Raw genomic sequence first — 14609 nt, 5'->3', positions numbered from 1 at the left:
ACTTCAAAAAAAAAAAAAAATTATATTCGACTTTACGTGTCAATTTTTATATTTTGTAGATTTAAAAAAAAAATTAAATTTAATGAAATCGAAATGCGTGACTTATAAGATTATTTGATTGCAACCAAAAGTTAAAAGCAGAAACAAGCTTAAAATCATGTTGGCCTCTTTTGTTCTGTTCTGTTTTGTTTTTTTTTAACAGATTTCTGATGTATAGGATTCTTCATCTGCCCAATAAGCCAAGGGTTTTGCTGAATTTTACTAGATCTCCTGTCTCCTACTTTATGCGGAATGTCACGTCCAAATTTCCCCACCCACCTGCGGAAAGTCAATTGGGGAATTTGGAGGCAAGGCAGCCACCACCTCCACCACCACCTGCTTTATGTCTAATTAAAGAGAATTCCCCACTTTTGATCTCGTTGTTTAACCCTGATTAACTAAGCAACGTTGGAGAACATTTACAGGGAGGATTTTACAGCTTATCTAGAATGGAATTCCTTTCTACAGAAAAATAACAAATAGATTCTCTTCAATAATGATCTAAATTTATATCATAATTTTACACAACCGTGTGATTCCAAAATTTGTTTCAAAATTATAAAAGGGATTCTCTCAAAATCTATATAGAAGGTCGTAAAAATTAATAAAATGGTATACCATATCTAAAATGTTGAAGATATAGCTAATGTCCATTCAATGTCGAGTTTTGTAAATGGAGGATAATAGTAAAAACTAATGTAGAAAGGATTGCATTTAGGAACAAGAGCTGGAGCTAGTGAAACCCTGAAAGTTAACGCTTGGGGTCGATATATCCCCCGCATATCCAATTTGAAGTCACAGGTCGCCAAGGGAGAAGATAGAGGAGAAAAAAAAGGCAAATCAAAACTATTACATGCTCAGTTAAAAAGAGATAAAATGACATCATGTCCGTGTAATCATTTCCCGATTTGATTATGTAGACCGACTCGATTAAAAAAAAAAAATCATATGATGAGGCTTCGAATTCGACGGGGAGGAGAGAGGCCGCACGTCGAGTTATGTTAGTTAGACGTAGGACATTTATGATAATTATGTCTAATGTATTTATCTTTAGAAAAAGGTGGGAAATGAAAGTGTCCTCTGTTCACGAGACTCCCCCCACTCGTGAGGGCGTCGTTGAAAAGCCCTAGTCATTATAGCTTGATCATGTCAAATCGCGACCCCTTCTTTTTCTTCGCAAAGGACACATCATGTCCGTCCTCATTGGATTGCAATTGCGCTCTTTTGCACATGCACATGCACCTCTCTCTCTCTCTCTCTCTCTCGTGAAATAACTATTATTAAATTTGTTTATTTATTTTCATGTAATGAGAAGATCTGGTGGGGCTTCGATTTCGAACACTATTGTTTGCTTTTGGACGGACACAATTGAACGATTCCCCTATTATTTAAGGGAAATTGAATAGATAATTCTTCATTTGTCCATTCCTTAAAAGTTGAACACCACAAACAAACACCCTCTCAATTGGCGTGGCGAACATCGGGATTAGTCGATATCCATGTTGGATATATTGACCTCTAGTATCTTATGTGATTAAAAAAAAAAGTTATTGTACGATCCATACACCATATAAAATCATTAGTATGAAAATTTGATCACAAGACTCAAATGATCAACAATTTAGATAAGTTTGATATGCATGAACCAAAGGCCATGCAATATTCTCGTTGGGAAAAATGATTTGTGAATAGAGGAAGTGGTAGGCTTGTCATCGCATTAGATTACAACCATTCCCACATATTGTTGTCATAACAATTTTGGACCAAAATTTTCATGCCGTTTATCATTGCTTCGGAGCATCCATTAGAATAAGGACTCGGCCAGGTAAAGATTAAGCATCATGGTGCCGGCACAATATACAGTGTCAGGGGGGATAACTCCAAATCCTTCCATGATAGATTGAAATCGGTTGCCAAACATTTGAAAATGCTTAACTTGAAATCGATTCGCAATGGGAAGCGTTGGCTCATAATGAATCATGGGTGAGCTTGGAGAGAGTTATAATGCGTCAAGCAAAGTCCCCGCGATCAATGGGGAAGCCCTTGTCTATCATAGAAGTAGTAGGAAAGCCAAAGCTATAATGAATCTCTCCATTGAGATATGATGATATATTCATGTCTTTCAACTGCCTTTCGGTAGATTACCTAACTTACCTAGCAAATCCCTATATATTTTTCTCGTCTGTCCTTTTTCTTTTCAATTCCCTTTCAGTACTTTACAAAACTCCGAACAAAATGCACGAAAAAAGCACACCAACTCCCAATTAGGGTCGAGTGCATGGTGCCTCATAGCCTTTTTCCAAATAGTGGGTCGTGCAAAGTGCGATTTGGTGGGGGCTAAAGTGACCTCTCTTAAAAGGCCGTCAAGATTCTAATGATCAACCCTATCCAGCAAAGAGGGGTGTATAGATTATTCACTCGTGACCGTCTGATCTAGGGAAATCGGTTGCTGATGGGGTCGTGAGATTTGAGGAATGTGGAAGCAACAGATTAAAGTTGAGGGGAGAAAAAAGGAGTTGCTGCCGACAGGAGAGAAAGTGCTTCCGATTTGATTCTTCTAGGTATGTAGCGTTGTCCTTTCCGTTGCGGGTTGGGATCGTTATTGGAAGTTACATGGACCGTGTTGCATGGGACTTTGCTTTTAACTTTAGAAGATGTCTGAGCGGAATGTTCGGAAACCAATGCGGTGTTTAAACTTAAAATTTTCGACCTCAGGTTGCTGCTTTACTTCGCTTGTCGTGAATAAATCCTCGTGCAGCCGAAAACTTTGCAACAATGGGCAGCCATGGTAACATCAATTTCCCGGTCGTTTCTTTTGTAATAAAATGTTCAGTTTCTCGCTAGTTGGGAGTCCATTAGACCCTGATGAAGGTAAATGCTGCTTAGTACAAGAACTTTTGAGCGGTCCACTTGAGACATGACCCGACTCTTCAATTCGGATTGTATTCGATGAATCTACCGTCTCAATCTCATCTGGACATAATACTCGAAATCGTCCACTATACCAGCCTGTCCAACAACGTATCTAAACTAGGGTCAGGGACAGAGATTAGTCAAAGATCGCGTGACATCAGCCCATTTTTGGGGGGTGGTGGCATTAACGTCGACCGTGACTCCAAAATCCACAATATCTCCGGAGATACCCCAAGTTGAGTTGTTGCTCCACTTTACTTCAATGATACTCCCTCCCTCCGTTGACAATTTCGTTCAACCCCTTTCCAATTCACGAAGAAATGCATCTTGCGTCGTTGCTTTTGCTTCTTCCTTTACGGCACATGCGGCATTGTTTCTTGTCACTCTCGGGCGGACGTGAGATGGTGATTCCATTAACGTTTTATCGAAGTGATTGACTTGCTTCTTCATATCAATGGTGCGATTTATTGGTACATTGGAGTATTGTTATTGTTAAAATATGTCTCAAGCTTGAGTTTGTAAACGAAATCCTATTCAATATAAACTAAAGGAAAAATATGAAGGTTGAATATTAACTTTCCTATTTGGTGTGGGAGTTCCAAAGTAAATATTTGCACCATAAGTTGCCGATTTGATAAGTTGGATAAAAGTCCAGGATTTTTAGATTACGGAAATCAAATTCCGTGTATTGTTTGTTCAAGATAACAACAAAGTAGGAAAGTTTGGTGTTGACTTTGATCTGTACCTTGATTGGGACTAACATGTGTGTCGGGCAAGATAGGAAATAGAATCCTACAAGAAGTCGGCGCGTTGATCATGAAGAAGTGATCTTGAAGTGCCAAGTGCTTGGGAGGGATTTTTTTTTTGTTGTTCTTGTTTGTGAATTACATCCAAGAAGATTTAGTGTTCAAGCCGATTAAATCTTACGAGTTTAGATTTGTTAAATCCTTTGTGAAATTGAGAGATTATTTTACGAGGATTATTGTAGGGCTAAACACTACATGTATTATTGGGTGTAATTGTGCTTTGGAAACACCGAGCGAGTGTTTAAGTGACTCGAATATGTAATCTATCTTGTATTAATTGATCTATAGTGAATTCATCATTGCTCTTCTCGTGGACATAAGTCTTTGCGACCGAATCACGTAAATCTCATGTCCGATATATTTTCTTCTTTTGTCTATTTTATTGTTCAATCGGTTGCTTATCACAACAGTGATTGTACAAGTAGTCCTCGGGCCAAATCGAGTAGTTCATCAGCAAAAAGGCCTGCTTACTTTGAATGACTAACAATATATACGTGGTAGAATGTAGATCATGTCGTACGTAGAGCTGTTATTAGGTACATCACGACCCGCCAGAATCAAGAGTTACATTGCGCTAGGCCTGCATGATTAGGGCGCACCTTGAAAAATTCGTCCATTCACAAGCTATCACGTTCGTCGGTTCACTCTTCGTCTTTCCCCGAAGACGTGTACACAATCGAAATACGAAGGTTTTCGCCTGAGGGCGACTGAATCCAGCTTTCCACGAGAACATGGCCTGTGCGATTTGATGTTATGCCTTTTACTCTTCAATAATTATATAGACTCCAGTTCAAAAATGGAAAAAGAGAAAGCCTAGTTAACCCCAAAAGAAGATGTGCGATTTGTATGAAGCACGGAAAAGCAGAGCTCCAGTGATGTTTCCTTTCTTCTCTCCTTGCTTGCATCCCTGCCTTTTCTTTTCCGGGTTATCAGCACCACTAAAATTTAGACAGCCTGCGATTTTTCCAGATTCTCATCATGGGAGGGCCAACATGTCTGAAGAGGAATCTTGAAGTGTTTGTTGCAGTTTTACCGTGTGAACGAGCAGTAAATGGTGCATGAGATATCTCCGAGAAGCTCAGGGATGGCTCCTCTCATCCCAACTAACGACGCCTGAAGCCCCAGAACATGGAGGAGGAAGTCGGGCTGGCCCACAGAACAGAACAATATGACTGCTACTGGTGCAGCGATAGAAGCCTCCCACGGTAGAGTACGTGCCTTTAAGTTATGTTTTGTTGTTTGGATCTCTAGTTTAGATGGGACTAGATATTTTCGGACATAAAATCTAAGGATTTTACTATATTCTATTCACCATTTTGTGAATTGCAATAATAAAGCCGGATAATTTCACACCTTATCATGTCTACAATTTGATATAAACAACATATTTGTAGAAATGAATTAAAAATTGCACAAATGGAGATAGTAAGAATTTCCCACAACACTCTTGCTCACTTCATTTTTTATTTTCTTATATTTTTATTATTTTTCCTTTTTATTCTTTTCCTTGTTTATTTATTTTTTCCCTTTCCATGATTCTCTAATAAAAAAATTTAATATACCTAAATTATGTGACAAATATAATTACTAAAATATACACGCTGAATTTTTGTTATAAATTACAAAGAAATTTGAATATATAAATAAAAATAGGAATAAAAATGAATTTGTTGTTATTTTGTTGTTATTTTAAAAATTTTATATTAGAATTCAGATATTATATATATTCAAATATTAATTTAATCTCATTAATTTAATAAGCTTATTATTCAAGAAAAATAACTTTTATATTATGGATATTAAAAATCATATCTACCTTTATTCCGCATCTCTAATGAAATAATTTTATCTAGCTTATATTGCTCTTAAATCCGACTTTATCTTATCTTAGGTGGACACTAAACACAAATACAATAAATATTATCCTAGTTACCAAACATAGTCTTGCATATCTCAAGGGATTTGTAGAAGACAACATTGTCGAGCATAGCTTTAAATTTTTCGCATGGGATTTGTAGAAGACAACACTGCGGATGGGGACCAAAGGGTTCGCATCCAGCTAAGATTTTGCAGTCCCTCGATATTTTGCATTGTTTGTGTGTCTGTCTCTCCCCCTCAAAAAATTGACATAAATGTGTACCATCAGATCTTTTACAAGTCCTTGTCGTGTATGGTGCGTGACATACGTAACGCTCATCTCGAATCTCTCAACCCAAACGTCCTGAAAACCGCCATGTGTGGGGGAAACCCCTTGTGCCCCAAGAGTTGCGGAGGTTCAAATTACACGACGTATTCCACTGGCCGCACGCTCGTTGTCCTTAGATATCGCGGTGCAGGACAACCGACTCGACACTTCTCGGATGAGATGCTTCGCGCCTCCGTGGGAGAAGCGCGGGGATGCAGCCAATATGCTCCTCTCCATCTGCGAGATTTGCGGTAACTAGAAACCTCAACACTAGGCAGCATTTCACGAGACGCCACTGCTATCAGCGTGACATTCCATCCACAATTACGCTTACCAGACCGAAAATTTAGGTCACTGGTGTTTTGACTTTTGACGTGGCACGACCCATTTTGGCAACATGCGGCTGCCATATATCGAGCATCTGAAGATACTCGAGAGGATGCAGAGAATGTGGAACTCACGAGAACTATATAGGACGGTGAAGAATCCGATGGAATGTCCCAACACTAATGGCCCATATTCAGAGACTCACGAGCTAACGGGTTTAATTATCGTCCCTCTGTTATTGTCGAACACTCCCATCAAATACCAAATCTGTACGAAGAACATACACATCGCCGAACCCTCCATACTTGATTTGAGCAAGTAACAATGTCGTAAGCATACAACAACAACACTAGGTTTCTCTAGTCTCAAAACCCTACTGGTATAGGCCCATCAGCCGAAAAGGCAAATCGCGTGGGATAAAACTACATGATTACAATTAGAAGTCAACTCTTTCACAAGCGGTCATCCAATATGCACGCTCGGGCCTGACTTTGAATTAGAGCACCCGACTGCCGCCTGATGGTTCTGATCCACAAATATTCTGCTGCTAAACTGCGAAGAATGGGAACCAGTTTTTCTCAACTTACCGGGATATTCCTTGCTCGTGGTGCCCTTAAGAGAGAGGTTCTTCTTGACACGATTCCTGTTCAGCAATATCATGGCATTTCGAGGGGGTGCATGCAGTGCTCCTTCGACACAATCCCCAACCTGTGTACAACCCCAAGAAGGCCTAGATGGCCCACCCTCAGAAAATGTTCTAAGCCTAGGAAAACCACTCTTCATTTTAGAAATAGCTCGCAACTCTGGGGAATTCCCTTCATCCACTCTCGCGCATAAAGGGCAAGGAGGGTCACTTTTCCGCATCTTAGGAGTCGTCTGCTCCAAACACTCCGCATGAAAAACGTGACTACAAGAAAGGACCCCAGCGACTGGCATATCTCCGCTTCTGACAATCCGACGTGAACTCCATGGGGATCTATGCGAAAGGAATCTTTCGCACAATCCGCATCTGAAAGCATCGGATGAGTGGGAGTGGGAGTGGAAGGATCGGCCAAATATTTCAGATTCCAATGGCTCCGATGCATCTGTCAAGTCAACACTGCTGCTACCGCTACTCCAACGATGGGCATCTCTTTGTGGAGTGGAGGAAGCATCGAGCCCCAAGATTCCAGCAGCTGCAGGATCAGAAGCTTCTCTAGCAGGACTATCGGTGGGAAAGGAAAGTGGGTGAATTGGCTTGGATATGAAGAAACGACGGCTAGAGATGTTGCGGTGAGTGCGCATGCATGACTTAAATGCAGGTTCTGACTCACTACTGTCTGAGTGGGATGAACAAGAACCTAAACTATCTCGATTCACCGTGGTTCCCTGCAAAGTTCATAAATTGAAATAATCTCTGAGATGCCAATTGGTATGTAGAAGGGATTACAATGGGGAGAGGACACAGTACCTCCATCATAGATGCAAAGGATAACGAACGCGAAGCTTGATCTAGCAAGATAAAAACAAGTTGTCAAAAGTTCAGAAATGTTGGCACTATGAATCATAGGGATGGCACAAAAACTGTTTAATCTAGAAATTCTTCATTGAAACATGGTCCATCTCAGTGCTACTAGGAATGCTCCATAAACAAGTACAATCTTGCGAGAGGAAGAAAGGAAAGTAAAAGGAGGTTACAAATTCAGATGCCTATGCAGGAAACGTTTAACAGAAAACAAGGAGATGGAGATGTACCACTTGTATATCTTGTTAATTCTTCTCAGATATGAAATTACACTTCTCAAACACATAATACGGTCTCATGCAAGGGGTGGCTAGGAGCTGGTCAGTCCATATTGCTGGGAAGCACTTAGCCCTCAAAATTTGTAGGTTTTGACATTCAACAAGAATACAGGACTGACCAAGAGGTGATCTACTCCTACCGAGATTTATTAGATATCATATTCAATTCTTACTTCCCCAATCCTCTGGTAACAAAATTAGTAATCAAATGATGTAGTATGTAATTTTGATGCATAAAAAAGCTGACAGCCCAGCCGTCTCAGAAATGAATGCCCTAGCTATCTCAGGTTCAGTACAACAGAGATGTCAATAGTTAGCCTAGCTTATCTCACACTGCTACATTCTTGCCCTCGGTTATTTTAAGGTTTAGTTTAGGAACCAGATATATGCATTCTAGAGCAAAGTACACAGCTCCAATGAGAACTGAAGATATGTTTTTCCATAGCAAAACGATATAATATACAACTTCTAAATATACGCCAAAATAACGGATCCTCAAAGAGCATACTCATTCAGACGAAAAGTAAAAAAGAGCGAACTCATGAAAATACAGCCGCATTTGGCCAACATCAGATTGGGGTCCCACCAACTGAAAATTGATTGAACGTTTTTGAGTAGTGACCTTTGTAGGCCAATACCAGTATGACCATGACCTACACTCAAGAATGCAAAAGAACCTTTGCTTGAGCCACTAACACTTGACACATCCCAAGAAAAACCAACATGTTGGGTCAGGACTGGTATTATTTTACAGAGAGAGAGAGAGAGAGACAGAGAGAGACAGAGAGAGAGATCGTCCAGTATGAATCATTAAGTGGCTGCCATTCATAGAAAAATAGCACATGAACAATCAATATTCTAAGGTCTTCAGAAGTCAAAAGATTCTATACGCCAAACTTCCCGTTTTCTCAAAAACTAACTAATAAAAAGCATATGCATATGCAAAGACTTTGGACAAAAAGATACATATGCAAATGCCAAAAAATAAAGACCGCATCAAAAAATAATAGTTCTTGTATCCAACTAATGATTTTACTTTTTCCATTAAGAAGAGCATACAGAACTGCAATTGATATATGATAATATCTGAAATTAATTTAATCCAAAGAGTTTGTCAGAAATCATCATCTTAAAGGCGATGTGATGTCACCTCAATGCAGAATGTCAGTGAAAATGCTCGAACATCAAAGAACTGAGCAATCATGGAAAGTTCTAACTTCTTACTCTAAAAAATCAAGAAAACTTACGATGGTCTTGCAGTAGAGCATAGCAATAAGCAACCAAATTCTAACAGATAAGATATCAGAGTGAGAATGCTTCATAAAATGTACGTTTGATGCTCACCTCTTCTGGTTGGAGTTCCATAGTCCTCAACGTTAATTTCTTGTATGGCTGGAGGTGTCCATTGGGGACCCTGAGACTGGTCAGATGGACTACTTAAAAACAGCTCTGCACCATCAGAAGCAGAGTATTGATGATTGTAGAGACGGTTGCCTCTCACCCATCCCCTACTTCCTTTACTGTTTGAAGACGTGGATGATCGATAAAGCGGATCACTGTCCCGCAAACCATTAGGTAGGCCCTCATACTGAAGCCGGATATCCAATCTTGATGGAGGTGGCGAAAAGCTAGTGTTTGTTCGCCAGTAAGGCTCATGTGGGCCCACAGACCAGTCCCCACTGGCTGCATGTGATCCATGTGGCCTTGCAGCCACACAACAGAGCGACCCCGTTTTAGCTATTTTCTGTATAACTCCAGAAGCTAATATCTTAAACTTTTAAAACTGGACAATGATCAACTGAAATCAATCCGATAGCTTCTCCCATGTCAGCTCATGATTCTGTCAAGGAATTAGGTTCATCAACTACATAATGTCTGCCATTGGTGCTTTAAGTACAAGGCAGTATTGCGGCCAAGTAGGACACCAAATTCTTACTGGCAAACTAACGACTTACACTCCTGGTCAGGGTAATTATGTCTCCTTTGATATCACTGTCCAGGAAGAACACAAATCCATCCTGAAGAATGTGCCGCTGTGCCTACAGTAACCAGATTTCAATAAGAAACTCTTAAGGAATCACAAAGGAAAATTCTGGTACATAAAGGAAAATGGAAAAACGACGTCACAGGGAGGCTACAGACGAAAAAGAGAATAAGTTCCTGAGAATCTCTACAAGAATGCCATTGCTAGGAACGCAGATCATGGCTGCAAGGTAACACCATCGTCGTCATAATTAACAACAAGAACCAACATTCTCGAATAACTTGCAATTTCGGGTTTACACAGCCATGACCTCGAGCAGAGCAGTTCCCCGGAATTTCCCAGCGGACCGGGAAATACACAAGGGAAGACCAACCCTTCCACCACAAGACAAATTTCTGCAAGAGTTAACAAAAAAAAAAAAAAAACCGAAATTTACGGCAAAAAAACATTTCCCATCATCTATCACCAGACAAATCCCGAGATGACGAAAGAATCTAAAGCCCCCCCAGGTGTCCAAACAGCTGAAGTCCGCAGTGCTGTAACAGCATTTCTGCATGAGTCACCCTCACCAAGAAGTTACCGAAAGGGAAAAAAAAATTAGAACTTGATAACGAATTCAGTAAATGGCTACCCAAAAACTATCCCCGGAGGCCGAAGCGAACCGACCCCACAAAAGAAGCCGAACGCATTTTCGAAATTCCCCACTAACCAAAGCGACAATCAACGCCATTTGAGCTAAACAACTCGAGAAATTACCCATAAGAAAGAAATGCCCAGAAAAAAGTTCAGATGGAGCCAACACTCACCAGTGCGATTTGGCATCGAGGAAGACGGGTAAGAGAGAGAGAGAGAGGGTGTCACTAGGGGGAATGCAGTGCTTGGGGATTCATAATTTGAGGAAGATGAGCACGAAACTGCATTCAAAAGGACGAAAAGCCCTAACGATTCCAGACAGGAAAGAAAAGTGCGGAGGCGTCTGCATCATTTGCATCGAGGTCCCCCATCTTTTAACTATTTCCGCATATTCCCTGTGCCTTTTCTTCCCCACTTGGTTCTTGTCTTGTCTTGTCGTGACCCCAGGTTTATGCGTTAATCATATTAGGATTCATTTATTTAGCTTAGTGGACAATGAACGATTCGATTTTTTTTAAAATAATTGATTGTATTTTTACTAAAATAAATGTATGAAAAATATTTTCATCATTTACGAAAATATTTGGGTATCAATTATTATCAGTAATGGAAATATTTAAGTGATATAAGTAATCAATTCTAAGAAAATGTTTCTGATGTTCATTTTCAAGATTTCTTTCTAATTCACATGATGCCAGTTGAAGATAAAGATAAAGAGCCCATTTGTGTGCATATCATCAATTGAATTGACCATATCTTATGCCGATTGCTTGCCATAATTTGAACCATTAATTGCTTTCGGAACAATGACCTATGTGCCTCGAGCGATGTGGATTCTAATTATCAAGTCCGTGCCCCATCAACCAAAATTTCTTCTCATGGCAGAAACAATCCATCCCATCTTCTCTCCTTCAATGGCTAAAATGCACATACATTCTGAGTGTGGGGCAAAACTGAAAAACCCTACAGAGAGTAAAGGTGGGGCTTGAGTCAACAATGAATCTGATAGCTGTGAATCATTATCGAGATTTCAGGACAGAAATTTGAGATTAAAAGTCGTTTTAGGCTTGCTTTACAATAGAAAAGATGCTACGAATTTTTCCATTCAGACCACGGTAGGTTCTTTGTCAAGGGGCTCTGTTCAAAACTGCAAGTCCTGTCGTCTAGCCCACTCCACGATTCATGCTCCACTCTAAATGCGCCCTTTTTATTATTTTAGGGGCGGGGGGGCAATGCTCCTTTTCGACTTTATAGGAGAAAAGGAGCGGATGGTGTCACAAATGACAGGACAAATCGCGTTTTAGATGACTTTATCAAAACGCATTAATGCTGTACCATAAAGGATGCAGATATATTTATATTCATCGAAGTGGATCTGCTGCTTCAGTGCAGTGGTTTGATGTGCTCTCTCAACTGCATGAATGCTGTACTAAAAGGCCTCTTTTTCTCCCCCGATCGCTCTTGAGATGAACCTAACTCACTGATTACATGACAACTTTGAGGGCATTAGGACATAAAGAAATAATTAAAGTTCTATGGGTAAGATTACCAGAAAAGTAATAACTTATTATAATTATGTCATTTCAATCATAACCAATTTTTTATTTATTAATTGAGTCAAAAACTTTTTACATTTATATCAATTTAGTCTGTCCCACTAATTTTGATTGATCGATGTTAACATGGATGTCGAACCGTCTTACGTGATGTTACTGGTGTTGACGTGAATAATTTTAAATAGTATTTAATATATTTTTTAAAATTTTATTTACTTATTTGGTCACTACGTTCTTCTTCTACTTAGTCCTCATCGATGATCAATCAAGGTGAGAAACCTCACCAACCTTGAGGAAGCCTGACCATAGTTAGGTAAGGCTCGACCTTGCCAGTCAAGCCACGATGAGCCTTTGGTTTTGCCTAGGTTGCTCACTAGATACTAGATTGGTGAGGCCTTGCCAACCTTGCCAGCTAAGTAGGTGGCCAAGGCAAAGTCAAGCCTCGTCAAGCCTCATCAAGCCATGGCTAAGCTTCGCCAATGCCAGTCGCTTGAGGGCAACAGGCTAGAGGAAGAAGTAAGTGATAAAAAAAAATAATAATAATATAAAAATTCAAAAAAAAAAATTAAAATATTATTTAAAATTATTTTTATCAGTACCAATGGCGTCATATAAAACAGTTGACGCCTATGTTAGCATTGATCAAACGGACTAAATTAATACAAATACAAAATTTTCCAAAAAAAAGATTTAGTTTTGAAATAACACAGTTGTAATAAGTTTAAGATTTTTTTTGGTAATTTCCCTAAGTTTTGCACAATGCTTAGTGTTAAAACTTTTTGTCAGATGATTTTAGTGTTATTTTTTTTTTTTTGCTTTAAGTGTCAGCATGATTTGATTCGACAGAAATCCAAAGTAATAATATTTTTTTTCATTTCCCTGATGGATATGGCTCGCCCATATGCCCAATTAGCATTTATACACTCCCAAACGAGTCGTTTACATATATTGCCCTAAATTAAAACCTAAACTGGAAAATCAAGCATTTTTTTTGGCAAATTCGAAACCCTAATTCTCAAAAGCAATGACGGCAAAAGAGGATTACAAATGTCCAAGGAGAGCCGCAAAATTGTCGAATAAGGAAGATCCAGAGACCATGTTTAATCTTGATTCCTTCTTGATCACCTTCAATCCACCGTCCATCCACCATCTCCGATTGCCATAAGCCACCGTCAAATCTCCATCGCGGTCCACCTCGAGCTCATTGCAACCAAAACAAAAGCATATGCGCGGATCTCCCGAAGGAATCCTCTCTCAAGGATTTCTGAAGTTCGATCGTTGGTGATCCTTCTTCATCGCTTTTCGGACGTTGTCGCTACTATCGAAATGGTGTCGTTCATTGCTTCAAAGTCTCGTCGGTCGTGCCTGTCTTTTCCCTTTTTTTTTTTTTTTTTTCTATCCAAGTGTTCGAAGTGCCTCGTGCTCACTCGATCCTTCTTCGTCAGCGGGGATCACCAGCACTTAATGTTCTGCTTCAAACCACGATCTTTCTAACTTAAGTTACTCGAGAACAGGGCTACCCTTCAAACCAGACATCTTTGCTTCAAAAATGTTGTACATGGTTTGAATTAGAGAGAGAGAGAGAGAGATTAAATTGCTTTGTTTGCGTTTCTTTTTTTTTGTTTTTGTTTTTTATTTTTTTGTTCCGGGAACAAAAAGGTTTTTTAAAGGCTTTTTTGTTCACCTCATCGTTCACAAATTTTGTGGGACTTTCTTTTTTTTTATTTTCTTGAAAAAGCCACCGAGGTATTAACACTTAATTCGGCCTCGCCGGAAAAGATCATATAATATTTTTAGTTGGAAAAAGGAAAAATTTGTCACCAAACAGGTATTTAAGTGATTGTTCATGTTTTTTCCAATTTTTTGACATTTTGCTTTGGTGCGTTTTGTGATAAAGGCCAAAATTTATGAAAAAGCCACCAAGGCATTAACACTTAATTAAAAAAAGATCATATAATATTTTGTTTTTGGAAGATAAATTCATTTGATAAATTTATATTTAAAAATTGTTTAAGGAACGAAATAGAAAAAAATATTTCTGCTTCAAGGAACAAAAATTTATATTCTAAAACTGCCCAGAAATATAAAAAGAATGGAAAAAAATCGTTTTCTTTAAAATTTTCTATTTCTTTTTCTTTTTTGGAATAGAAATCAAATAAAAATTATTCTCATCGTTTGTCGGTGAGATCGGTCCTTCATTCGCCTGGCCACCACTGTGCACTCGAGCTTGGCCAATCGCCAGCCTCGCCCAGGGCCGCGGACGGGTGAGGTCCATCCATCCGCCGTCAATCATGAGGGTCCACCGGTCCAAAGAAAAAAAGAAAGAAAAAGAGAGATTAAAACGAATTTCTATTTTTTAGAGTAGAAATTTGGTATCGTTTTAA

At 39.2% G+C, this 14609-nt stretch overlaps 1 protein-coding gene across 1 annotated transcript; it reads right to left on the bottom strand.

Annotated features, from left to right (window-relative positions):
• Positions 1-6540: 6540 nt before the first annotated feature.
• LOC104435601 lies at positions 6541-9829 on the bottom strand (the record flags this gene model as incomplete). The annotated part of the gene is made up of 3 exons (XM_018864652.2): positions 6541-7638; positions 7721-7761; positions 9397-9829. Coding segments are annotated over 3 exons (1380 nt in total), but the record flags the coding sequence as incomplete, so codon positions are not given.
• Positions 9830-14609: the final 4780 nt, after the last annotated feature.

The sequence above is a fragment of the Eucalyptus grandis genome, chromosome 2, assembly GCF_016545825.1.
Source record: "Eucalyptus grandis isolate ANBG69807.140 chromosome 2, ASM1654582v1, whole genome shotgun sequence".
Lineage (NCBI taxonomy): Eukaryota > Viridiplantae > Streptophyta > Magnoliopsida > Myrtales > Myrtaceae > Eucalyptus > Eucalyptus grandis.
The sequence above is the reverse complement of the archived record's forward strand: the minus strand, read 5'-3'. Positions and strand labels throughout refer to the sequence as shown.